General features: G+C 34.5%; 1 protein-coding gene across 1 annotated transcript; it reads right to left on the bottom strand.

Moving 5' to 3' along the window:
* Positions 1 to 1,019: 1,019 nt before the first annotated feature.
* Positions 1,020 to 27,519, bottom strand: LOC142348068 (dehydrogenase/reductase SDR family member 7-like). The gene is made up of 7 exons (XM_075399235.1): positions 27,408 to 27,519; positions 24,075 to 24,453; positions 20,022 to 20,177; positions 19,470 to 19,567; positions 6,093 to 6,288; positions 2,108 to 2,154; positions 1,020 to 1,271 (listed from the first exon to the last, which is right to left on the bottom strand). Exons 2-7 carry the CDS (start codon positions 24,241 to 24,243, stop codon positions 1,020 to 1,022), a joined length of 918 nt encoding a protein of 305 aa, XP_075255350.1. The 5' UTR covers positions 24,244 to 24,453; positions 27,408 to 27,519.
* Between the last annotated feature and the right edge of the window lie 468 nt (positions 27,520 to 27,987).

Genomic DNA, 27,987 nt, shown 5'->3' with positions numbered 1-27,987 from the left:
AAAGCAAAGAAAAGTCAATTTCAGTGTGGAAGTCATTTTTAAGAGTGAGGTAAGTCACGTGACCAAAAATTTAATCACGCGAATCAACAAAAAACTAGCTCCACTATGAGTGAAAAATGATGTCACGCACGCATTTCAGTTGAAATTGCATGAACGAATGAACAAAAAGCAGATTTGAAGTGGTTGTGACGTCATATGGTCGTAACAAAAATCGTGACGACGAAATAAATAAAAAACCAAGAGAAGGCCAATAAAAGCCTCAGCTATCGCTTCGCGGCTATTAATAATTTACCTATTGATAAATCAAAAACATTTTGATACAGAGAGAGAAAAATAAATGTAACTAACACACTATTACGCTGCGAAACGTACATAAGCGCGGGGGGGGGGGTGGCAAAGGGTATAGGGCTGAGCGCGCTGGGTTACCGTTGGAATGATGTTCACGGGGTGGTGGAAGGGCTCATGTGAGGTCAGGGGCTGAAATTGGGGAAGAACAGCCTTCCACACCATGAAGTTATATCTCCAAAACAGTTTAAGTGAATCGCATATTTAGTAAATCGCCCAAAGGTTCTAAGAGAACCAATTCCCCCGGGCGTTGCCTGTTTATCCCGTTTTCCAGGACGAAAAGTCAAATGAGTCAGGTGAAAAATCGGTCCAGCGAAAAACCGTATAAAAAGACCACAGGAATAAAATAATTGCTTAACTTTTGAGAGCAATTAAAAAAGAATAAATGTCACAATTTTACATTTAAACTGCCTCCAATTGCAAAATTAAACTACCTCCAATTGCATTCAGGTCCTCTTAATAATCTGAATGACAGCAATTTAGAACACACTTAAAGTCCAAGAGTCCAGCAAAAATATTTATGAAAAAAGACAAAATTGGTCCAGCTAAATTATTGTATAAAAACACGAATTGCAGGAATTGATTGCGTCACGCTTCCTTCGCGATAAACTAACAAACTAAAACCCGAAGATCACGATAACTCATCTTCGAAAAATTACGATGGGATCAATCAATCAATCATCATGAGTAAAAGTTAAGAAAATCACGATGAGATCGATAACCTCAGCTTCTCCTTCGTGGCTAATTTCTAGACGATAGATATTCTGTATTTGTAAAATTGTAGGAGTGGTGTGATGACACATTACCTGTCCTGGTGTGCTTGTGAACGCGTTTTCGGAGATTTTGGATTCGACAGGACCAGGCACAGCAAAGAGGACATTGATGCCAGCACTGTTCAACTCAACACGCACACTCTCGAACGCACCCTGAAAAAACACACACCACTTAAAACAAATGAAAATTACCTCGCTCTACGGTAGATATGGCTGAAAACTTCTAATTGTGCATTCTTTGAAAGCAACATCAACTAATATTGAAGATTCACACCACAACACAATGTCAAAAGTCGCTTCACAATCGCCAAGAGACTGCTGATGGTTTTCAACATAACACTCAAGCTGTACAAATTAATATTTCGTTTACAAATTCTTGAATAAGTCAAAGGAGGCGCCCTAATTTGCCACTAGATGAATTTCTGTCTATACTTCAAATAAAATTTTTTGACGGAAGTCAGGAATGTCATATTTGTGGTCATATATTATATGCACTCCCACTACCGTTATTATTCCATAATGGAGACTATAAAAATTAAACCCTTTGCGTATTAAGAAAATACAATTTGTCAGGATTCACAACCAGTACCAGTCAAATGGAGTTTGATAAAAAAAAATACAGATGATCAAATAAGGTTTCTCCAACCCACTTCGTCTTTGAACTTTATTATATATAGGACACCTCAAATTTGAAACTCAAAGTAAAATATAAAGATGTTAACAAAGACCGAAGTGCCTGATCCCGAGTGATATCTATGAATGATATTCTTACTTGATAATGCTGTGTTTCTATTGTTTTGACCAGTACCAGTCTTATTCTATAAATAAACAGTTAACAGTAAAAAAAACCTCTTATTACTCGTATTGTTTGTTCATACGGGCTTATGAAAACATGAGATTTTGAACTTTTGTTCACGGATGAAATTTTGCACAGTAGACAGTTCCACTAACAGAGGAGATGAAAGAAAAGGTAAAATAAGTGAACTTACATGGAGAGCTGCTTTGGCTGCACAATAGGCTGACTGGAAGGGTGCTCCTGTAACACAACTCATTTTGATTATCAAACTTAACCTTATTTACGAAATCATCTCAAGTGAATCCAGAATGACAGAGCTCATGGAAAAAACATTGAAATATGGAAAACTATTTCAAACACAAGTAAAAAGATGTGAACTGAGCAGCATTCTCAACACACCTTAAGATAACCTTTGAATATGTCACACATGTACTTGTATTGAATGCAGTAAACCTACATACGTCATACTTAGTTTTTCATTTTACCCTCTAGATTTCAAGTTAGTGATCTGCTTAACTTTTTACATTGTTGACCTTTTCTGATGAGATATTTCCCACCCCGACAAATAAGCATTTCATTTCTAACTCATTGAGACAAACACTAAACAAACATGTAAAAGACAACGAGCATAATTTTTTTTCAAAAAAGTGGCTCATATAACTGTCAAGAGTCTTCTTTAAACATTAAAATCAATCCTCCAGATAGCAGAAAAAAACTATCCTGAAAAGTACAAATAAAAAATTAGGCAGCAAGAAATAGTTCCAAAAACATCAAAAAGGAGAAACAAATTGCTGAAAATTTCCGCAAATTTTGTTTTCATCCATACCCTACAATGAAAAGCGACAAGAAACCTTAACCGATAAAAATTAAAGTTTTACTTTAAAACAAAACAGATTAAAAAAACACGAACGACTAACGTCGAGTGAATTGCTCTCAAACGACAGGCGAACGCTTGCTGGCTTCGACATTAGCCTGCTGAGGCGAGGCTTGGGAATGCTAGCATTGGGGTGGGTCTGGAGTTGAGATCAAGTGGGGGGGGGCTGGCTTGGTAGGACTGGACGAGGTTTGGGCGTTCAAAGTATCAGGTGGACGGCAGGGTGACTGGTGGGGGCGACTGAGGGGGGTCAAATTTATTAATAATGAAATCTAAGGACTAATATAATTGCAACAAATTTCGTTTCTGACCAAATAATAAAAATAAAAGTAACTTTAAGTTCTTCAAAATGAAAGTAACGAGTCACATATGGAAAAAGCACGAGTTTCAATCAACTTTTGACCGACTAAACGCAAGAGCAACAATACAAAAGAATCCTAATCACACAAACACCAAACTAATAACACTTAACAAACTAGCCACATAAAACCTATGAAGCTGTTAGATTGTCAAAATTTTAGCAATCAGGGGTACGCACAAATTTAAGCAATCATAGCCGGCAAGTTGCCGGAAAAAAAGCCGTCGTTGACGCGTTTGACGCACATCGGAATTGGCACAGAAAAAGAAAAAAAAGTTAGAAATTGACCGACATTTTTTCGAATTGTCAAAAACTTTTATAAATTGGTGCGCAGTTTGTTAGATTCTAAAACTATACTTAATTCAGCTTCTAAACTGAAAGCTATTAAGATTAATACTAATACCAGATAGCAATCTCTCTAAAGAACTTAGATAACCTAATGCACTATGACTTTTAAGTAACATTTAAAAAACACTCATCAGACAAAGCGTGCATCCACTAATTTATGAATATCTTGAAACAAAACCACAAAACAAAAAGAAAAAAAAAGAAAATCAAATCTTTTAAAATACGATAAAAAATCGGATCAAATTTTTCATAAAGTGAGATCCCGAACTAGCGATCAATGCCATAATTACTTCATCGAAACAACTAGTACCTAGTAAAAACATTTATGAGAATTTTCATAAATACTTGAAGCCTAATCATAAAAAAAAACTGGAAAAAGTTAACAAATTTGTTAATATTACAAATGCACATAAATTCAAAGAAATATTCCTTTCAGCCAATAGGACATCCAGATGCTCAAAAAAAAATAGGCAAGGCACAATAGGCTAACAAACTTGTCTAAAATACAGAACAAAAAACGAAAACTGCAAAAAAAAACAAAAAATAGCTTCAATCTTCGCCATTTTTTATTATATTTCTCAACAAAAAAATGCTTCATAACCACAAAACTGTAACAACTTTATCTAAATATTGCTCAAGTAATAGGGGTCTTTTCAATACCCATTTGAGGCAGTAAAACAAAGCAATCGTTAAAAAATCGCAAAAAAACAGCCCAAAAATCAGAAAAATACATTAAAAACCTCCGATTGAGAATTAAAAATTTTCAGAAACCTTTAAACCACTACCAAAACCAGCCTGAAATTAAAACAAAATCATGACCCATTCTCTCAAGCAAAAAATTGAAAAAAAAAATGCTTTAAAATGCCGCACAAGAACAAAAAAATTCGCTCGATTACAGAATTTTTTTTACACCTATTTCTCACTCTCTAGAAAAAAGCGATATGAACAAAAAAACACTCTTTTCGCTCCAGCAACAAAATTTTGTTCAGCAACAAAATCACTCCAAAGTTTTTCACGTGTTTCATTTCCTGCTTCAAAATTCACTCCAATAAAATTGATTTTAAAAAAAGACTTCTCCAATACTCCTATTCGAGTCGCAAAAAAGACAGCGCCCCAATACAATTCAAACTATTTGAATTGTAAAAAAAGAGAGCGCCTAAATAGTAGCCGTTGAGAGGCTGACGACGGCTATTAATAACATTTTTTTATATAAGACCCAAAAAGCAGAAGGAGTGCAGTGAAAAAAGCGTCGCAAACGTGCGAACATAGCGTTTTTTATTTTACGGCGTTTAAAATTGTAAAATGTCCGACGATGAAACCGAAAATTTAGTTAGACAAACCTGGACAACAATTCAAAGATTTTTAGACCGAGTACAGATCAAGAAACGACCTGATAAATCATTTCAAATGAATAAACTTCAGAGCGCTATCCAACACTAGCGTAATATTATTACTAGAATCTATTACAAAAACAATAGTGTACTGAAAACAGTGTACTGGAAACAGTTTACTAAAAACTCCTGAAAAAGTTACAACAAATTTGCTTGCTTACAGAACTTTTTCACGCCCCGATTTTCTCGCTCTCTGGAAAACACCGGACTGAAAAAAAATCATCCTCTGTTCACTCCACTCTTCAAATTAGTTCAACAGTCAATAAACTACAATCTTGATCACGCTTCTCAACTCCTGCTTCAATTTCACTTCAATGAAGCTGATTCAAAAACGATTCCTTTGAAACTCATTATCGAATAGTAAACATAACCGACTAAACGTCGGAAGAATTGCTCTCGAACGACTAGGAGCTCTAATCAATTTCAACCTGTTTCAGTCCGGGGGGAGGGGAGTCTAAATGGGACTAAGAAGTTCAATAGTGGGCTCCAAATAACCACATTAGAGGTTAATAACATATGCCACTATTAAGATTTAAACTGAAAACTGGCACCAGTTTCGGCGCACTTCTCATTTGACTATTAAATTATTTTCAAATTAAATTGCCGCCAATTGAGTTCAGCTGCTTGAAATTGTGATTGAGCGAGAATTTTAGATCATGCGAAACGCAAAAAGTCAAGGGCGTAAAAGTCATTCGAAAAGCCAAAACGGTCAAGCGAAAATTTTGCATAAAAAAGACTACGAGAGCAATTAAAAAGGCAACTGTGAAAAGGAATTGTAAAAAGGCCCCATACAATTTAAAAACAAAAGTACCGCAATATGACTACGCTCAGACTACAAACTCGCAGCTACACAAAAGACCGAGCAGCAAAACAATTTAAGTTCTCAAATTGTAAATTAAAGCCGCAAGAATATAAAATATTCCCAGCTATTGCTTCACAGCTATTATTAATATATTCAGCTGGTCAACTAATTCTTTGAGGGATGAAATTTATTAATGTAAGATGTCCATTGTAGACTCTAAACAACCCTAATGGTGCTAGCTACCTCCATTACGTGCTTACGAATAAAAAGCTCCGAAGCCTCAAACCTATTATCTCGAAACATTCAACCAGTCGTGGCTTCATTACATCAAAACTCCGCTGTTATAAAGTTTTATAATGACCACAAGGTGGGTTATTTCAATTCCAAAAGAGGTGACCAACATACCAGTTTTTGCGACGCTGGTGACGAATACAATTTGCCCTCCCTTGAGTCCACTGTCTACCATCTGATTGGCCACAACTCTCGTCAGACTCACTTGTGCGAAGTAGTCCAGTTCAAACAGATCTCGATCTACTTGCAGATCACATGAGAGGAAGGTTGAGCGCTGAGAACGTCCCGCGTTATTCACCAAAATGTCAACCTGAAAATAAAATAACGGTTAAAGAAACAAACAAAGGATCAAGAAGCTCTCCCTTCAAAGAAACGCAATGAGAGCTATACCTTAAGACATGATTGTAGCATCTTTCAAAAGACTTGCGTTATGTAGAATGCCTTTAATTTGAGTTTACTATTTATTATCTAGGTTATTATTTATAATTTGAGGGAGGCTAATTATCAGCAATTGGAGGCTTCTTTCATCAAAATAAATAAATTGTTCTGCCGGGTCTACTAGCTCATTTCGCCACTTAATTATAACTAAATAGTCACAACAAACGTTGACCAAGCTCAAAACAAAACGTCGCGCTACATTAATGCATGAGATTTAGGCGGCTTTTGCAACAATATGTTTTTTGAACAGAAATGGGCATTATCTACGGTCTAAAGAAGAGCCCAATTATAAAAAGCGGAATCTTGTTTAATCGATTCCAAGTTCCAATGTAAAATATCTCAGCAAGTCAAATACTCACGGAGTGCGCTCAATGGTACTTAAAAATCGAAAACCTAAATTTCACAGATCAGTTTCGATAAACCTGCCGAATATGGACAAAATCGAGTTTTTAATCAAACGAATTTCTGATGTGAAATTTTTTTGACAAAAACTGTTTCATCAAGGTAACGCTTGCATCTCATCTATGAAAGGGATAAAAATTAGATTGCTCGAATTGTTGCTAGATTGACCGAAAACTTAGAAAATATTAGAAACACTTGATTACATCTCATGATTCAAGAGCAAAGGGAAAAGAGTAAAAAAGATTTTTTTTATTTTCATTTATATCACATTAATGCGGATGCAAAAATATAACATGTAAAATGCTCAATTTTCCTTCATTCTCCTAACTGATTTTTACCTGTTTCAACAAATAGCAACGAAGTATTATAAACATCTCTTGGCATTAAATCTCCGATTCCCTGTAAATGGCATATTGTAGGTCGTACTTCTGTCCGGAATCAGTCAAGAAGAGCCCAGAAGAAGCTTACAGAAAAAAATGCGAGGAAGCAATGCGCTCAAACTTCAGACGATCGTCTTTTATACCTGTTTACCAATTATTACAACTAAAATGACCAGTACGTTTCTCATGAATTTTTATATACGTTTGCAAAATTTGATATCCCTGATTCACAGGGGCTCAGCTTTTGTGTGACTTATTATTTTCTTCCTGCGAATAAGTGCTAAGGCATTATGTACCCAACAAACTTATTATACTTTCCAATGACAGAACCAAAAATTGTTTGTTGAAAACTGTAACAATTATTTAACTGACAAACTCAACTATAGTTAGGGAAAGTACTCATAAATTATACCCTATCTATATAGCAACAAGTTAGCTCGGTAATGTGCGCTCGCACATAATGTTTCGACCCCGCTCATCTTTGTCGACTTAATTGTCCTCCATAAAAGGTTCATTCATAACTTCGTGGAAACCATTGAGGACTGTGTTATCCAGTATGTCTTATGAACAATAAAAAATGCTGTCCAAGCCATTAAAATCAAAAACTATTAACACATCAAAAATTACTTATTTAAAATGAAGCAGGCGTTCAACGCAAATGGAACCTGGTTGCAGAATAAAATTATTACATTTCACAAAAATATGAGGTATTATTCCGAAATCACAATTTTTTACAAATGCTATTATGACCACAGCTTGAAAACAGCTAAATTAGGCACAAAACGGCGATTAATTTGAAAAATTAAAGTTTAATTCAACAGAAAAAATATTTGATTTGTTAGCAACGCGCTGAGCCACAAGTTCACAAAACAAGATAAAAAAGGGCGCAAACTTCAAAAAGTTACTGACACTTTTTATAAATTTACTCATATAAAAAGAAACCGTTATCTATGTTGTTTATCTATGAACTGAAATCCTCAAAGAAGCTTCTCTTCTAGCTCCCCATAAATCTATTCAGACCTGCCATTATCTAAAATTTATCATACGACCACAAAATGAACAACAAATACAGTAAAAACAAATTAACTAATTTTGAGAGAAAACGAAGTCATAGCCATCCAAAAATAAAAATTTTTCATTTAAAGCATTAGCGACGTTCAATTGCAAACTTCCAACATTTCTGTGAAATGGAACAAGTCATTTATGTAATAAAATAACAAACGTAACCGACTAACGGGCGAATTGCTCTCAAACGACAGGCGAGCTGTTGGCTTCGTTAACCGCTAGCCACGGTTTAGTGACCTCAGGGCACTACCTCGTTATCCCGTTTCTGAAGACGAAAGTCAAGTGGGTCAGACGGAAAATCGGCCAAGCGAAAAATTGCATGAAATACAAACAGCATTATTATATTTGCTACAAATTGCTTTTGAGAGCAATTACAATGATTTCCTAAAAAAATGCCTGTTAGATCATTTATGATAAAAAAATATTTCAACTATAACTCATTGATGAGGATCAGAGATGACATTACGCCACATAACAGCAGCTGAATTGCGACATCAACAAAAAAAGAGAGACTGTGTGTGCGTGAGAGAGAGAGAGAGAGAGAGAGCTAAAACGTGAACGAGAAAGAGAAGGAAAGGAACCCTAATCGAAAAAGAGACAAGAATATCTTCCATGATTGGATTCGACACTGCAACTTCTAGTTTTCTAACCTTGTTAATAAATAAATCATATAGAAAACCTGAAAGGCAAAATTTAAAAAGTTTTCAATTTCGCAATAAAAAAGTTCAAAAAACCATTTTTTGTCTCGAAATTTCTGTCAAGTAACCCACCTCCGAGACTTGAAAAGTTTTGTTGGCCGGTAATGGTCGTTAAACTAAGAAAAAGACAAAATATTGAAAAATTTCAAAACTGCAATTTTAACAAAACCTTGCCAAACTTCAAGACATTAATATCTTAAGAACCAATTCATTGTCTCAAGAGACTATCCGGTATCCCTGTTGCAAGTCTGAAACAGTTTCACAGGCTCAAAGATCCATACACTTGCAAAAGTTTAAATTTCATCCAAAAGTTACTAAAACAAGAGTCATAAAAAAAACATTGATCAACAACCCATTAACTCTAGAAACTATGCAGCAGGTTATTATCAAACCTCGGAGGAGTTCCCAGGGCCTCTGTTGCCGGAAAAAATTCAAAAAAATTAAAAGAAAATTGCAAATATTTTAAAAAAATTGCCTAAAATCGTGAAAATAAAATCTTGAAGAACATTCCATTACATCTACAAACTATGCAGTAAAATATTGTCAAACCCTAGAGGAAGTTCAGTGGCCCTTGAAGCTAGAGAAACCTAAAACATGACAAAAAATTTTGAAAAAAATTGCAAGTTCTTTAAAAAAAATTTCAAAAACTTGTGATATTAAAGTTGAAAATTAATCAATGACCAAAAAAATTTCCAGTAACTTAGTATTAAAATCCAACGGAGGCTTTCTGACCTTTGAGGCTCAAAAATTCTGAATAATGACTATAAATGTCAAAAAACTGTCAAAAACTATCAAAATTATGCTAAAATTCGTGATGTTAAAATTTTGCAAGACATTCGGTTCAATCTAGAAAGTATTCAGTAGCTTATTTTCAAACCGTAGAGTAGGCTCCTTGTCTCTTGAGGCTAAAATCTAAAAAACTACATAAAATTTCAAAAACTTGAAAAAAACAAGTTTTATCAAAAAATTGCTAATATTTGTGACATTAAAAAGTTTAAAACTATTCCATGGCCATTTAAAATTTTTCAGTAACTTATTATCAAATCGCTTAGAATGTTTCCTGGCCCCTGAGTCTGGAAAGACCTGAATAAGGAAAAAACTTGAAAAAATTGCACGTTTTGTCAAAAAATTGCTAAAATTCGTGATGTTAAAATGTTGAAACCATTCCATTACCACTAGAAACAATGCAGTAAATTATTATCAAACCCTCGAGGAGGTTTTTTGACACCTAAGGCTGATAAAAATCAAAAATTGTCAAAAATTTTCAAAAAGCTTGAAAAAAATTGAAAAGTATAAAATTGCGTTTTTAGCAAGCGGTTGTTCGTCAGTAGCTAGCCACGGGAGGGGGGTTTGCACCAGGGGCTGATTGGGGGGGGGAACACTGGGATGGGGGTAACAGCGCGGTGGGGCCAATAGGAGGGGGGTCAACAGAGGGGGTGTCTTCAACCTCTAAGAACCGCCCTTCACACCATAAGTATAAGTATAGGTCTCCAAAACAGTTTGAGCTGAAACAGAGCTGAAAGGCTCTAAGAGCACATAATGCCCGCTGGGCGCTACCTATTTATCCCGTTTTTGAGGACGAAAAGTCAAAAGCGTCAGACGAAAAATCGGTCAAGCGAAAGATCGCATAAAAAAAGACCGACAGGACTAATATAATTGCTACAAACTTCGTTTGAGAGCAATTAAAAACCTTAAAAATGGGAAAAGTCAAGAAACCAAAAAAATGAAAACCAAAAAATGTCTTTAAAAACAAAAACGCATTGGCAACTAAGTATCGACTCATTTGGAAGAAAACGCAACCTCTCACCGGACGAAGCTACAATTTGCCAGAACAAATATTGCATAAAGCTCAGAAAACTACTTTATTAATACAAATATTTCTGAAAGACAAAAACAATAAACTTTTAGAAAAACCCCCCAAAAAGATTTACTTTTAGCTCCTCAGAACTCTAGCTGGACCAATCAATAGTGCGACTCAGTCACAAGATCACAAAATAACAACAAATAAAACTCAAAACATTAAAAAACAAATGTGCACAAACGCAGGGTTGAAGCCATGAAGACATCACTTTTTTATCATTGAATATATAATCTGTTCATTGGCCATTATTTGCACCTATATGAGATTTATTGTTCGCTGAGCAAAAATCTAAAGTAACTACGATTTAACAACATCCTGGCGATCAACATAAAAAGGAACAAAAAGGACAAAAATGCTCAATTTTCCTTCATTCTCCAAACTGATTTTTACCTGTTTCAACAATAAGCAACGGGGTATTATAATCATCTCTTGGCATTAAATCTCCGATTCTCTGTAAATGGCATATTGTAGGTCGTACTTCTGTCCGGAATCAGTCAAGAAGAGCCCAGAAGCTTACAGAAAAAAATGCGAGGAAGCAATGCGCTCACAAACTTCAGACGATCGTCTTTTATACCTGTTGACCAATTATTACAACTAAAATGACCAGTATTTTTCTCATGAATTTTTATATACGTTTGCAAAATTCGATATCCCTAATTCACAGCGGCTCAGCTTTTGTGTGACTTATTATTTTCTTCCTGCGAATAAGTGCTAAGGCACTATGTACCCAACAAACATGTTATACTTTCCAATGACCGAACCAAAAATTGTTTGTTGAAAACTGTAACAATTATTTAACTGACAAACTAAACTATAGTTAGGGAAAGTACTCATAAATTATACCCTATCTATATAGCAACAAGTTGGCTCGGTAATGTGCGCTCGCACATAATGTTTCGACCCCGCTCATCTTTGTCGACTTAATTGTCCTCCATAAAAGGTTCATTCATAACTTCGTGGAAACCATTGAGGACTGTGTTATCCAGTATATGTCTTATGAACAATAAAAATTGCTGTCCAAGCCATTAAAATCAAAAACTATTAACACATCAAAACATTAAAAAACAAATGTGCACAAACGCAGGGTTGAAGCCATGAAGACATCGCTTTTTTATAATTGAATATATAATGTGTTAATTGGCCATCATTTGCACCTATATGAGATTTATTGTTCGCTGAGCAAGAATCTAAAGTAATTACCATTTAACAACATCCTGGCGATCAACATAAAAAGGAACAAAAAGGACAAAAATGCTCAATTTTCCTTCATTCTCCAAACTGATTTTTACCTGTTTCAACAATAAGCAACGGGGTATTATAATCATCTCTTGGCATTAAATCTCCGATTCTCTGTAAATGGCATATTGTAGGTCGTACTTCTGTCCGGAATCAGTCAAGAAGAGCCCAGAAGCTTATAGAAAAAAATGCGAGGAAGCAATGCGCTCACAAACTTCAGACGATCGTCTTTTATACCTGTTTACCGATTATTACAACTAAAATGACCAGTATTTTTCTCATGAATTTTTATATACGTTTGCAAAATTTGATATCCCTAATTCACAGCGGCTCAGCTTTTGTGTGACTTAATATTTTCTTCCTGCGAATAAGTGTTAAGGCACTGTACCCAACAAACTTATTTTACTTTCCAGTGACCGAACCAAAAATTGTTTGTTGAAAACTGTAACAATTATTTAACTCACAAACTCATCTATAGTTTGGGAAAGTACTCATAAATTATACCCTATCTATATAGCAACAAGGTAGCTCGGTAATGTGCGTTCGCACATAATGTTTCCACCCCGCTCATCTTTGTCGACTTAATTGTCCTCCATAAAAGGTTCATTCATAACTTCGTGGAAACCATTGAGGACTGTGTTATCCAGTATATGTCTTATGAACAATGAAAATTTCTGTCCAAGCCATTAAAATCAAAAACTATTAACACATCAAAAATTACTTATTTAAAATGAAGCAGGCGTTCAACGCAAATGGAACCTGGTTGCAGAATAAAATTGTTACTTTTCACAAAAATATGAGGTATTATTCCAAAATCACAATTTTTAACGAATGCTATTATGACCACAGCTTGAAAACAGCTAAATTAGGCACAAAACGGCGATAAAGTTGAAAAATTAAAGTTTAATTCAACAGAAAAAATATTTGATTTGTTAGCAACGCGCTGAGCCACAAGTTCACAAAATAAGATAAAAAAGGGCGCAAACTTCAAAAAGTTACTGACACTTTTTATAAATTTACTCAAATTAAAAGAAACCATTATCTATGTTTATCTATGAACAGAAATCCTTAAAGAAGCTTCTCTTCTAGCTCCCCATAAATCTATTCAGACCTGCCATTATCTAAAATTTATCATACGACCACAAAATGAACAACAAATACAGTAAAAACAATTTAACTAATTTTGCAAGAAAACAAAGTCATAGCCATCCAAAAATAAAAATTTTTCATTTAAAGCATTAGCGACGTTCAATTGCAAACTTCCAACATTTCTGTGCAATGGAACAAGTCATTTATGTAATAAAATAACAAACGTAACCGACTAACATCGGGCGAATTGCTCTCAAACGACCGGCGAGCTGTTGGCTTCGTTAACAGCTAGCCACGGTTTAGTGACCTCAGGGCACTACCTCGGTATCCCGTTTCTGAAGACGAAAGTCAATTGGGTCAGACGGAAAATAGGCCAAGCGAAAAATTGCATGAAATACAAACAGCATTATTATATTTGCTAGAAATTGCTTTTGAGAGCAATTACAATGATTTCCTAAAAAATGCCTGTTAGATCATTTATGATAAAAAATATTTCAACTATAACTCATTGATAATGAGGATCAGAGATGACATTACGCCACATAACAGCAGCTGAAGTGCGGCATCAACAAAAAGAGAGTGTGCGGGAGAGAGAGAGAGCTAAAACGTGAACGAGAAAGAGAAGGAAAGGAACCCTAATCGAAAAATAGAGAAAGAGACAAGAATATCTTCCATGATTGGATTCGACACTGCAACTTCTAGTTTTCTAACCTTGTTAATAAATAAATCATATAGAAAAGCTGAAAGGCAAAATTAAAAAAAAAAGTTTTCAGTTTCGCAATAAAAAAGTTCAAAAAAGCATTTTTTGTCTCGAAATTTCTGTCAAGTAACCCACCTCCGAGACTTGAAAAGTTTTGTTGGCCGGTAATGGTCGTTAAACTAATAAAAAGACAAAATATTGAAAAACTTCAAAATTGCAATTTTAACAAAATCTTGCCAAACTTCAAGACATTAATATCTTAAGAACCAGTTCATTGTCTCAAGAGACTATCCGGTATCCCTGTTGCTAGTCTGAAACAGTTTCACAGGCTCATAAAGATCCATACACTTGCAAAAGTTTAAATTTCATCCAAAAGTTACTAAAACAGGAGTCATAAAAAAACATTGATCAACAACCCATTAACTCTAGAAACTATGCAGCAGGTTATTATCAAACCTTGGACGAGTTCCCAGGGCCTCTGTTGCCGGAAAAAATTCAAAAAAAATTAAAAGAAAATTGCAAATATTTAAAAAAAAATTGCCTAAAATCGTGAAAATAAAATCTTGAAGAACATTCCATTACGTCTACAAACTATGCAGTAAAATATTGTCAAACCCTAGAGGAAGTTCAGTGGCCCTTGAAGCTAGAGAAACCTAAAACATGACAAAAAATTTTGAAAAAAATTGCAAGTTCTTTAAAAAAAATTTCAAAAACTTGTGATATTAAAGTTGAAAATTAATCAATGACCAAAAAAATTTCCAGTAACTTAGTATTAAAATCCAACGGAGGCTTTCTGACCTTTGAGGCTCAAAAATTCTGAATAATGACTATAAATATCAAAAAACTGTCAAAAACTATCAAAATTATGCTAAACTTCGTGATGTTAAAATTTTGCAAGACATTCGGTTCAATCTAGAAATTATTCAGTAGCTTATTTTCAAACCCTAGAGTAGGTTCCTTGTCTCTTGAGGCTGAAAAAATCTAAAAAACTACAAAAACTGCTAATTGCTAATATTTGTGACATTAAAAAGTTGAAAACTATTCCATGGCCATTAAAAATTTGTCAGTAACTTATTATCAAATCGCTTAGAATGTTTCCTGGCCCCTGGGTCTGGAAAGACCTGAATAAGGAAAAAACTTGAAAAAAATGCACGTTTTGTCAAAAAATTGCTAAAATTCGTGATGTTAAAATGTTGAAACCATTCCATTACCACTAGAAACAATGCAGTAAATTATTATCAAACCCTCGAGGAGGTTTTTTGACACCTAAGGCTGATAAAAATCAAAAATTGTCAAAAATTTTCAAAAAGCTTGAAAAAAATTGAAAAGTATAAAATTGCGTTTTTAGCAAGCGGTTGTTCGTCAGTAGCTAGCCACGGGAGGGGGGTTTGCACCAGGGGCTGATTGGGGGGGGGGGCAACACTGGGGTGGGGGGTAACAGCGCGGTGGGGGCAATAGGAGGGGGGTCAACAGAGGGCGTGTCTTCAACCTCTAAGAACCGCCCTTCACACCATAAGTATAAGTATAGGTCTCCAAAACAGTTTGAGCTGAAACAGAGCTGAAAGGCTCTAAGAGCACATAATGCCCGCTGAGCGCTACCTGTTTATCCCGTTTTTAAAGACAAAGTCAAAAGCGTCAGAAGAAAAATCGGTCAAACAAAAAATCGCATAAAAAAGACCGACAGGACTAATATAATTGCTACAAACTTCGTTTGAGAGCAATTAAAAACCTTAAAAATGGGAAGTCAAGAAACCAAAAAAAATGAAAACCAAAAGAAAGTGTCTTCAAAAACAAGAACGCATTGGCAACTAAGTATCAACTCATTTGGAAGAAAACGCAACCTCTCAGCGGACGAAGCTACAATTTGCCAGAAAAAATATTGCATAAAGCTCAGAAAACTACTTTATTAATACAAATATTTCTGAAAGACAAAAACAATGAATTTTTAGGAAAACCCCCAAAAAAATTTACTTTTAGCTCCCCAGAACTCTAGCTGGACCAATCAATAGTGCGACTCAGTCACAAGACCACAAAATAACAACAAATAAAACTCAAAACATTAAAAAACAAATGTGCACAAACGCAGGGTTGAAGCCATGAAGACATCGCTTTTTTATAATTGAATATATAATGTGTTCATTGGCCATTATTTGCACCTATATGATATTTATTGTTCACTGAGCAAAAATCTAGTAATTACGATTTAACACCATCCTGGCGATCAACATAAAAAGGAACAAAAAGGACAAAAAACTAAAAGAAAAAGACAACGCTATAAATAATTCCATTTTTTCAATTTCAAAAAACCCACTATTGGACTTAAACCTTTCATGATCTTGCGGCAGATCCTTCAAAAAGTGATCCAAGTGTCAGCGGAATATATAACCCTACAGAAGAAGTCAATATATCAAAAACAAAATGAGGCGTCTTGGATAATTATCGAGCTAAATTAGAAAAAAACGGCAAATTGTTGAATCCAGAACACTCTCAGAAATCGCAGAAGAAAGACTAGCCGTCTCTGGCAATTTAGAAGACTGTGTCAGTACATCCAGATTTTAGGTTTGCACATCGAGATATTTCTTTTAAAAAAAGTGTTCTCTAGAAGCATAGTTAGTGCACTTTTATTGAAAAACTGATGAAATTTTTAAAAAATTAGCCAAAATGTTAGCTGATTTGAGGATGAAACAGCTAAGCAAAACTCTCATCTGTCTTCAACACTAGACGTGAACAAAAACTGGTAAAAATAGCCAAATATTGACAAAACTTTAAACCTCGACAACTCCATCGAAAATTGAAATTCAAAAAAATCGATTCAATTCTATATTCTACGCTGGAAAAGCTTTCTAATGATACCACTCACAACTCTTTACGATGAGTATATCGATCAGCGAAAATTGACTGAACAAAAAACATACCTGGCAGATTGCCGGAAAATAGCCGCCGTTGATTCCAATAAGCATGATTGGGATTGAAAGAATAAAAGATATTGAAAAAAAAAGATTTTTGTACAAAAACATTTTTTAAGTCCGATTTATTTTGATGGCATTTCGTAGTTGAACATAACGTACTTCTGTTTCTTAGAGAGAGGCTACAGGGGGTTACTAACAATACCAATAAGCATTAGAGAGGGTAACTAAGACTTATAGGAACGACGTTCAAATAGCGGGCATCTAAAATTGGGCTTTATGGGTTTATCCCGTTTCTACTTCGGACTTCAATTTTTTTTTACTGACTCTTCATTTTGAAATGCTTTGCTGAGCAACTGATGTTCAAAATCACTTTTAGCACAATGAGAGAAGAGAGAAAATAGCCTAGAGAAGTCAAAAAGATATCACGCAAAATATTGAAAAAGCGGCAAAATGAGGTAAAGCGAAACATTTTTTTATTCGACGAAGTAAAAAAACATAGCAGGACAAGTCCTGACACACAATTCAAAGAATTTTCATTGACTAAACAGAAAACTAGACCAAGAACGGACTATGAATGGATTGGGAAAACCATTTCGAAAAAAATCCTATACAAAAAAATCGAAAAAACTAAAAATCAAAGTGAAATTGCCGCATGTGAACAAAAAACCACTAGCGAGAAAGCGAATTTTTGTTCAAACACCGTTCTCTCACTCTACTTTAAATTTAGAGCGAAAAAATTTCACGCCGCAAAACCACTCGCTTTTTCGCTCCACTTCCTGTTTCGGCGTGACCAAAATCACTACCCCAATTTGACTTCAATAATCATGAAAATGTGTGAACAGATCTTAAAAAAAACATAGCCGGAAGAAATTCCGGAAACGACTCGAAGAGAAAAACCATTTAAACGCCATCTAACTACTCATCAAACAAAACGTGCCTACACTAATTTATGATTAACTTGAAACAAAACCATGAAACAAAAAAGTAAAGACAATAAAATCAAATCTTTTAAAATATGATAAAAAATCTGATCAAATTTTGTTATAAATTAAGATCCCGAAAAAACTATCTTTGCCAAAATAACTTCATCAAAACAACTAGCACTTACTAAAACCATTTATGTGAATTTTGAAAAATACTTTAGGCTAAATAATGAAAAGAAAGCTCTTAAAAACAACTTTCACTGAAAAACTGAAAAAAATTATCAATTTTTTTAAAATTTCAAAAGCATATAAATCCAAAGAAAAATTCCCATCAGCAAAGAGGGTATCCAGATGCTCGCAAAACAGTAGGCACGTCATAATAGGCTAAAAAACTTTCAACAAAAAAATGATTCCTACCCACAAAACTGTAACCAAATGTTAAAAAAAAATTTGCTCAAGTAGAAGGGGTTTCTTCAATACCCATTTGAGCCTGGTAACACAAAATAATTGTCAAAAAAACGCAAAAATTAGCCCGAAAATCATCAAAATACATTAAAAACCTCCGAATTATCATAAAACTCACATGAATTTCCAAAAACCTTCAAATCACTACCGAAACCAGCCTAAAATTAAAACAAAATCATAACCAAACCTCTTAACCAAAATTAATGAAAAAAAACTGCTTTAAAATGCCGCACGTGAACAAAAAAATTTCGCTCGCTTAGAGAAAATTTTTTCGCACAACAATTTCTCACTCTCTCAAAAACAGCGGTATGAACAAAAACCACTCTCTTTTCGCTCCGCTCTTCACTTTTGTTCAGCACCAAAATCACTCCAAATTTTTTCACGCGTTTCATTTCCCGCTTCAAAAATCACTCCAATAAAATTGATTTAAAAAAAAGACTTCTCCAATACTCCTCTTCGAGTCGTAAAAAAAGACAGCGCACCAATACCATTCAAATTCTTTGAATTGTAAAAAAATAGGAGCGCTATAATAGTCGGCTGAGAAGATGAGGGCGGCTATTAAAAACCGATTTGAGTACATAGTTCCTCCCCCACCCAAAAGTGTCGAGACAATGATGTAGAAAAATTTTCAACAAAAATTTGAATTTAGTTATTTGAGATTCTGACCTCAATTATTGTTTGTGGAGCTTATATACACATACTTTATGGAATTCAAAAAAATCAGGTTTCCTGAAACTTATGGCAAAAAGTGCAACTAACTTACACGCTCGATTGTGATTGAATCAAGCAAAGCAAAATTGAAACTTTTTCCGAAAACAGTTACAACCGTTGCGACCAATTTTTCAACTTCAAATCCGCGAAATCTAGAGGAAAATCAGCCGACAACCAGGCGAGTGTGTTTTAATTACTATAATCCTATAATCAAGCATTTCTCACACTTCAGCGATGTAGAATACTCACGCTTTCTCGCAACTCAAAACGCTTATCCCTTAAATTCGCAAAATCACGTTTTTCCACGCGGGTAATGAGCTCCAATTGAAAGCTATTGAGCAAATTTGTAAATGTAAGTAGGAACAGATTCAACAAGTAAGCAATGCATTTAAGAATGCCTCCGTGGCATTAAAGAATTTTTTTGTAGTGTTTGTAATGCATGCATTATTTCGGTATGATACAGCGTTCTCTCATACATCATTCGTCGAACAAACTGGCCCATTTGAACTTTTATAACGACAATCACAGCCAATATGAAGGACAAGAAACCCACAAAAAAACCCAACCAAATAAACAGTTAACAGACTTGCTATATTTAAAAACTTTGCACTTACCCTTCCAAATTTGTCCACAATTGAATCGAGACACGACTGGTGCTGATCAGTACTGAGAATATCGAAGGGAAGCACCATGCACTCGGCACACTTCAATTCTAAATTCAATACTTGAACTCAATGTAACAATACGGCTCATGAGTCCTAATTGTAAAGAAAAATTTCAACTGGAGTTCAGAAAAACTACGATTCTTATATTTACAATGAAGGTAATCGTATAATGTATGCTGGCATTCGAACTGTAAACAAAGTTGCATAAAACTTGAAAAATAAATCTTCAAGAAAAGAATCAGTACCTGTAATGCAACAACACTGGAGCCCAGGAAGTCGAAAATCTAAAGCGCCGGAAGCTTGACGCTTGTCCCTTTTATGAGCCTGATCTCAACAATATAAACGTTTTACTTCTAATCAGATTGGCTAGCTATGTTTAATCCCCTTTGACAGCACTGATTACAGCTTTTGTAATGCAGGGTAATAGAATCTTGTAAGTACTAATGAGTAAGGAAATTTTAAATTTAGATCGCGGCTATCTGCAAAATCTGTCTCACTGACCTTTACATTTATCAGCCACTCGCTCCAACTGCTCTTTGTTTCTAGCAGACAAGACGAGAGAAGATCCACATCTGCTCAACTCATAAGCCAGTTGTTCACCAATGCCAGAAGAGGCGCCAGTTATCCACACCACACAGTTGCGAAGATCGCTACTTTCTAAAGTCCAAAAACATTATACAGAAATCGAAAAAACCTTACATTATCTTCTTTCAGATTGAGACAATGAAAACAAATTTAAGAAAAATCCCTTTTGATTTCAGCCAATCCTATGTATTAATACAGCTCAACATAACTGGCTTAATAAGCATAGAAAACTACTCGGTCCTTCTAGAAGCTAACTTCTCTTAATCAATTTTTGACTTGCACTTGAAGCAAGAAATTGATGGAAGTCGGACACCCTGCCCTGCGAATAACGGTCTGATTTGCCTGATTGCAAGACTAGATTTTCCGATGCCTTACTGCTCTGCTTCATTTCTCGTCTTCGGTTTCCTCGAGAGACTCAGATAGGGACCAACCAATCGGAACGGCGCTATTTCCAACACAAAAAAAACAAACGAACAGCCTACCGTGGGACAAATTGCTCTCGAACGACAAGTAATAGCTTATCTTACAATCACTTTTGCTTTAGCAACATGCTTTACACATTTTTGCTTCACACAGATTCACTTGACCTTATCTCTTTGTAAAGAAATGTATCTCTATCTAAAGTAAAGAAAAGTCACTTTCAGAGTGAGGAGGTTATTTTTGAGAGTGAGGTACGTCAAGTGTGACACAAAAACTTGATGACACAAATGAACAAAAAACTAGCTCCACTAAGAGTGAAAAAACCGTCACGCGCGCAATTTATTTGAAATTGCATGAACGAATAAACAAGTCGTTGTGGAAGATTTGAAGTCGTTGTGACGTCATATGGTCGCAACAAAATTGTGACAGCGAATTAAACATAGCATGACCAGTCCTGATTAACAATTCCAAGAATTTAACAAACGGAGGAAAACACTATCAGACTCCTTAAAAGATCAGCCTCCGATAATAAACAAGTAACATACCAAGACATCCGCGGAAAGTAAACAGAACACTGTGAAACCTAAAACAAAATTTAGTTCATTTGCAGTTTTAGAAAAATAAGGCTAACGAAGTCATTATGTCCACCAACATCAACTTCCAAAGACTGTTACACAATGAGTGTTCAGGCAGCAAACGCCAGCTTTATTGAAAACCACAGAGACGAAGTAAAAGGACAAAAACTTTTGGCAAAAACATCTTTTCAAGATTTAATTGAAAATAAGTGGCATCAAAAACATAGAAAAGGCAAAGAAAACTTGAACTCCACAACTTCTTTCCCACTATCTATAGATAGAAAACATATATTAACTTCAATTGAAACAATATAAGAATTGGGGGAAAATGCAACAAACGTAGCAACAAATGCAGATAACAAAAAAAATTTGCTAACAAATATCAAAGTCAACAAAACTATCAGAAGTCAACTGAACCCCATAAATGAACATAATTAAGCTTAATTGGAGAGCAAATCAGACCTTGTAAATTACTATGGGACGGATCGAGGACCACGAAAAACGGTCGAAATCCAAAATTATTATCAATTTTTAAAACATCGTATCATAGTAGTTTAAATTGTTAGCTATGAAAAAACGTCTAACAAATTCAAACATGACTCCCTAGAGAACTTAAGGAAATGACATTAGCTGGTTTGAATGACCGATCAATTGGAAAAACTGAAAGAATTCGCAAAATGTAAAAAAAATAATTTTCAAAAACAAGTGTCAAATCCGTTAAACAATTGAGTATCTAAAAAAAACAAAATTAACTCAAATATCCCTAACAAATAAACCAATACGAACTGTCATCATTCAGACCAAGAAACAGAACAACTTAGACAACGAAAAAACTGCAAATTCTAAGAAAAAAACAATAACTTATGACTGCAAGTCATTTCAAAATAGTGAAAACCCTTAGACATGAGTAAAAAACCTTTAAATTGACCAATATGTGCCTCATTAAAAAGCTACTTAGAGCTTTCAATAATGAAGCAGATTTAGAAAATAAAAAAAAAGTACGATAAAAAGGAAAAATCCAAAGAGTCGTTAATTTTTCGTTGAAGTAACGTCAAATTCGTTAAAACCGTTCGATTTCTATTCAAATGAAAGAAATAGTTTCAATAAAACTTAAAACAGAGCCACTGAGAGCATTCAGTACAGAGAATAAATAACAAATAACAAAAAGAGGCCATATAAAAAATCATGTATATTGTATGAAGACAAATAGCATCTAAGTCTTGAAAACCAATAGTTGCCATTTGTTACGTTTACACAACTGGAATTGTGCATTATAAGAATACGCGTATCACATTTCAAAAGCATTCGAACAGAGTATAAAGAGAAAGCTGTGAAAACAAGTAAAATCGCCGCATGCGAAAAAAATTTGCTCTCAAAATCCAAAATTCTGTTTATACACCTTTTTCTCAATTGACTTCGAATTCAGGAACATTGTCACGCCTTATTACTACTCACTTCTCGCTCTTCTTACAGCTCCAGTGTAATTTAAATCAACACTCCAATTTGACTTCTCATAGAGAAGGAAAGGTCAAAAACAAAATGTGAACACATCTTTAAAAAAAGCCAGCACACCAATACATTTCAAATTCTTTGAATTGTGAAACAAACAAGAGAAGGCCAATAAAAGCTCCAGCTATGGCTGTGCGGCTATTAAAGAGCAATTTTAGTCCTGCAAAATCAAGAGGTTAAGCGTAAAACAATTTTTTTCTAGAAAAGACACACGCATTTACATTAATTGTTTCAAATTTCGTTCGAGGGCAATTAACAACGGTCAATACTATGAGGTGATATAGAACTAGTGCGCATAGGTTCAAAACACTAGAGTAATAGGCCGGATAAAGAAATCAAATGCCTCCAAGAGACAAAAACTGCTAATTATAACGGTTTGTGTTTCTAGCAGGGTTTGCTTTTCATATCTTTAGTCTTTTTTATTTTAGCGCAACAATTAGGCTTCAAGTAATATTCTTTTCGACTGTTTTCTACATTAACGGCTATTCCCTCTGTCTAATTTCCATTACTCCTCCTTGGGTTCCATCGACAGGACAGGTACTTGTCTGCCCACGCAGACAGATCGTCTCTTCAACAAATGAAAATTCACACCCAGGACACGAGATTCAAAGCAAGCTGCTCGAAATCCCAAATTGCTGGTTTGAATCGGCGATTGACGTTCATTTCTCCACATCACGTCAAGCATTAAACTCGAAAAAGTGTTGACCGATATATACATAGGTACCGACTAAAATTGCATGTGAACAGGCGTTGCACTGATAATTCAAAATACAAAACAAAGTCAACTCAACGCTGAAGACTCATTATGTTAATACAAATTGTAATAAGAATGCATGAACAATACAGACAAATCATTCAAACCAAACTCGCCTCAGCGCAGCTTCATTCATATAAACAGGGTTCGTGTCAAGGCTGCTTTCAGTTCATAACGGCGCCGCTTCACTCTCAAACAAAAAATTTTTTAAATCTATTTCTCGGGTGATATGAATGAACAACTCCTACCCAGGTTGTTCAAACCAGAGTGCTAAATCATCCCATTCAAGGTGTCCGGCGAAACATTTTCAATCTGAGGAGATATTTTGCTGTTTCTTACATATAATTTAGCTGTGACAAAATGATTTACAGAAATTCATTTGCTTACTTTCAAAAACGGTCAAATTTATCAAGCTGATTACGAAGATACTCTACCCTGTAAAAAGTTATACAGTTTGTTATTTAAAAGCTCAGATTTTGTTGCCTCAAATTAAAAGTTCGTTGTCTAGGATTCTTTTTGCTGTCATTCTTATTGCTGTTACCATGAAGGAATAAAGCGTCCTTAAAAAGAGTGCAATACCACTAATAATAGCTAAAAACAATCTAATCCTTGTAAACCGCCAAGAATTTTTCCAGTTATACATCAGTTGAAGTTCTGCTTCTTGATGCAAAATTCAGCAATTAGTTCATTTGAAAAGTTTTAAGATCTAACCTGGCTTCGTTCCAAATATCTCAAGCAGTTTAGTCGATATATCACAGTCGATGAAAAGTAAAGTGAGGATAACTCCAAACAGGAACAGAGACAGCAACGGAGAACAGAAGAGAATGAAGAATAAGAGAGGAATGCTTGCCAATTGGAGGCTCTTGTAGGAAAGTGACATTTTGGGAATCTTGGTTAGGATAAGTAGTACAATAGCTTTGAGGTCCAGAACTGATAAATTTAGTCAAAATATTCACAATAAACTTCAGCACTGTTTGATATGAAATCGTTCAATCAATTAGAATGAAACAGTTCAATCGATTAGCAGGGTCGTAATTATATTGAGTCAGTAACAACAGACTACGTCAGAAGTGACGAATACAAATTGCATCTGAAATAAACAAGGCGGCTCGGTAATGTGCGATGGCACATAAAGTTCCGACCCCGCCCATCCACAATTTTGGCATAATTGTCTAGCAAATGAGGAACAGATAGAAAAACCCAAAAATTATTTTTTGCGAAAAGTCTTTTTCAAAAAATTCTGTATGAACGATAAGATAGCCTCCAAAGCAAATAACTCAGTGGAGTTAAAAATTGATGCATTAGCTTGATGTAATATGTCAATATTAAGAAAGCGAGTCAAGATGAACGTCAAAAACAAACAACAACAACAGCAACAAACATTATTTACATAAAAAAATTTTTTTCCCTCTTAAAAACTAAATTTAATAACAAAGTCAACATACCGTCAGATAAACCTAAAACTAAACAAAAATAACTAATAAATCACCAGAAACCATATGCGACCAGTCCATAAAAAGGTTTGGTAACAATTATACAAAAAAGAACAAAAACATTAAAGTGAAAAATATAACTTATTTTTTTGAAACAGTTAACTTCAAAGTAATAAATACCATTAGGAATCAATTAACATAACCACAAATTTACAATTACCACTGTTTCTAGAGAAGGGCATTAGGACCTGTCCTTATTCATTTTTTAAAGCGGCTAAAATGAACAACAAAAAAAACAAACAAAATTTCAATTGAAACTTGCCAGAAAACGCTGCCAAAACCCTCGAGCCATATTTTGTCCCTCAAAATATATTCGATTGCGCCTTCATCAAACAGCTATAAAGTAGTACGTGGCCATTCATTAGTAAGACTAGGTAACAAGTAGACAAAAAAGCGAAGTGCTAAAGTATGAAATAATTTCAATTTTTTTTTCGAATAAAAATTACATTCAATGTCATAAAAGGCATTAATTACAAACAGAACTATTTGAATAGGGTCGTTTATTCAAAAAAAGGAAGCCCTCGAGACCTGCAGTTACCCAGAATATTTCTCGCATCTACAAAAAGAATGTCAAATAAGACAAAAATCAAATTAATTTACATTTTTGTGAAAAACCGGTGTCGAAGCCACTAAGGTCATAACAAATTCATTAAAAAAAAGATTTTGGGACACCAATCCCTTTTATTCCCTTGACACCCATAATGTCATATTTGACCTGTAATGAAATAACGAGATTAGCTAACAAAAAGAAACATAAAAAGAACAAAATTGCGAAGTTAAAAAGTTTTTTTTTTTTAATTTTGGAAAACGATTGTTTTCAAAGTCATGAAAGCCATCAGCTATTTACTAATATCAGAATATCGGTTCTTCTATTCTTCCACGAAAAGCCAATGAAAGTTATCACTATGCAGGAAATTTCATACGACCGAAACGACAAAGTATAAATGACAGTTAAAAACAAAATTAAAAAATTCAATTGATTTCTTCAAGAAAGAGGCGTCGAGGCCGTTAAAACGATTATGTATATCATTCAGGATTTCAATATGTTCAATTGTGCTTTATTTTTAACGCTAATAATGTGACAAGAGAACTGTCAATAATGTGATAATGTGACAAAATTCGGAAACGTGAAAAACTGGCAAATATCGAAACAAACAAAAATCTGAAATCTTGTAGTATCAAAGCCAGAAAACAATAACTTCAGGCTTAAAACTGCAACCGAGAAGAAATGTTAAATCAGTAGAAAGAAGAAGCATTCTTTTTTTGCAGACACTAAGCTGGAAGTTGAACAAATTAAGAAAAAAATAGAGGAAAACTTAATTAAGCCATTATTTATTGAAAAGTCAATTATTTTTAAAAGAAACGACCATAAACTTTCAAGTTAAAATTTAAATGGATTAGCTTGGAGCTTTTTAGTAAGCAAACTGGTTGGACCTATCACTCCTGAGCATTGATTCGATATGTTCTGTTTTTTATTTTTAAAGAAAGGGTCCTTTTTTTTTAAAAAAAAAGACCGACTGATTACAACCCGATTTCTTTGGGTGGTAGCAGTCCAAGAATGGCCCAAAACAAGCCCTGCTATTGCTTATTGTCCGTTAGGAACATTTGATTTTCGAATGTTGCAGATATAGATAATTTGTTAGTTGAAAACTCAAAATAAGTTCTGCATTTTTGATAATCAACGAGTAAAGTTAGCAAAAAAAGGCAAAGTTTTAACTACAGAGCACTCTCAGCGTACTCTGAAGTAGAAATAGCCCCCCTCTGAGTCTACAAAGATTGTATGAGTGTTGTTTGGAGGTGTACTGCCGGCAAACTTAATCAAAACGGACTAAAGTAGCTTATTTCGTGCTGTTTTTGTTGAAAAAGGCTAAATTTTGAAATATTTATCCACATTTTTTGACCAAAAAAATTAAATCAAAACAATGAACAATGCTTGTTCGTCTTCAACGACACTATTCTTAAAAATTATAACAAATTTTAGCAAAATTGACGAAAATTTAGGCAAAAATTCCGGAAAATGTGAATAAAAACAACGGGAATTCACTCTACTTCTCTGAAGTTCTCAGAAGAAATTCAAAATAAGAAAAGCCGAGAAGATTTTTTATATTTAAAAATAAAATCAACAACAAGTTTTTAAAAAATGTTGACAAATTTTAGCAAAATTGGCGAAATTTTGGTCAAAAATTAGCGAAAATTCCGTAAAATGTGAATAAAAATCAACGGAATTCACACTATTTTCACAAAACTTTAAACCTCGATAACTCCCTGTAGAAAACGAAAATTAAAAAAATCTTTTTAATTCCATATTCTACGCTGGACGAGCTTTCTAATGATACCACTCTCAACTCTCTACGATGAATGTATCGATCGGCGAAAATTCACTGAACAAAAAAAAACCCATTTGAGTATATAGTTCCTCCCCCCTCAAGAGGGTCGGAACAATTACAAACTACTGACGTTTCAGTCAAGATATTTGTTAACAATTCGTTTATAATAAGGCATGTTTTGCGCGCTAATTTAAGATCAGCGAAAACGAATAGAATTACAATACCCAAAATGAGGCGGATCGTGCAACTATGAGCCTAGCACATTTCGCACCAATTTTCTGGAACCATTTTCATCAGTTTTTATTGCTCTCAAGAGAGTTTGTACCAATTATTTCGTGAAAAGCAACGCAATAAATGAAAACCGCCCGAGGGTAATACATTGAGATGCAGTTCTTTAGAGCTTTACGAGTCGATAAAATGACCCATGAATCACACATGCTGGGAATGCATAAATTCAACGCCTAATATTTTTTGTAGGACAACAATATTGGCCAATTTTGAGAGCCGTTTGTGGCTTTCACGTAGATTTTATTTTGCCCTTTTAACCATCGGATGGCTACTGTCAATGGAGGACATTCACTCAATTAAATTTTATCACGAACCCCGAGAGCTTTAAAACTACTGAATAATAGAACGTTCACATTTTACCCCATTAAAACATCAATTTGCTCAAAAAATTTACAAAAAAGCATTGAAAATTAGAGCACATTTGAGAGTTGTAACAATGCTGCTCATTAACTTTGGCACTTATCTTCACAGTGCAACATTTTGATTGGCAATGAAAATGAATAACTACAATTTCTT

This window comes from Convolutriloba macropyga, chromosome 10, assembly GCF_964194025.1.
Source record: "Convolutriloba macropyga chromosome 10, txConMacr16.3, whole genome shotgun sequence".
NCBI classification, from domain to species: domain Eukaryota; kingdom Metazoa; phylum Xenacoelomorpha; order Acoela; family Convolutidae; genus Convolutriloba; species Convolutriloba macropyga.
Note: the sequence above shows the minus strand (reverse complement) of the source record. Positions and strands in the feature narration are given on the sequence as shown.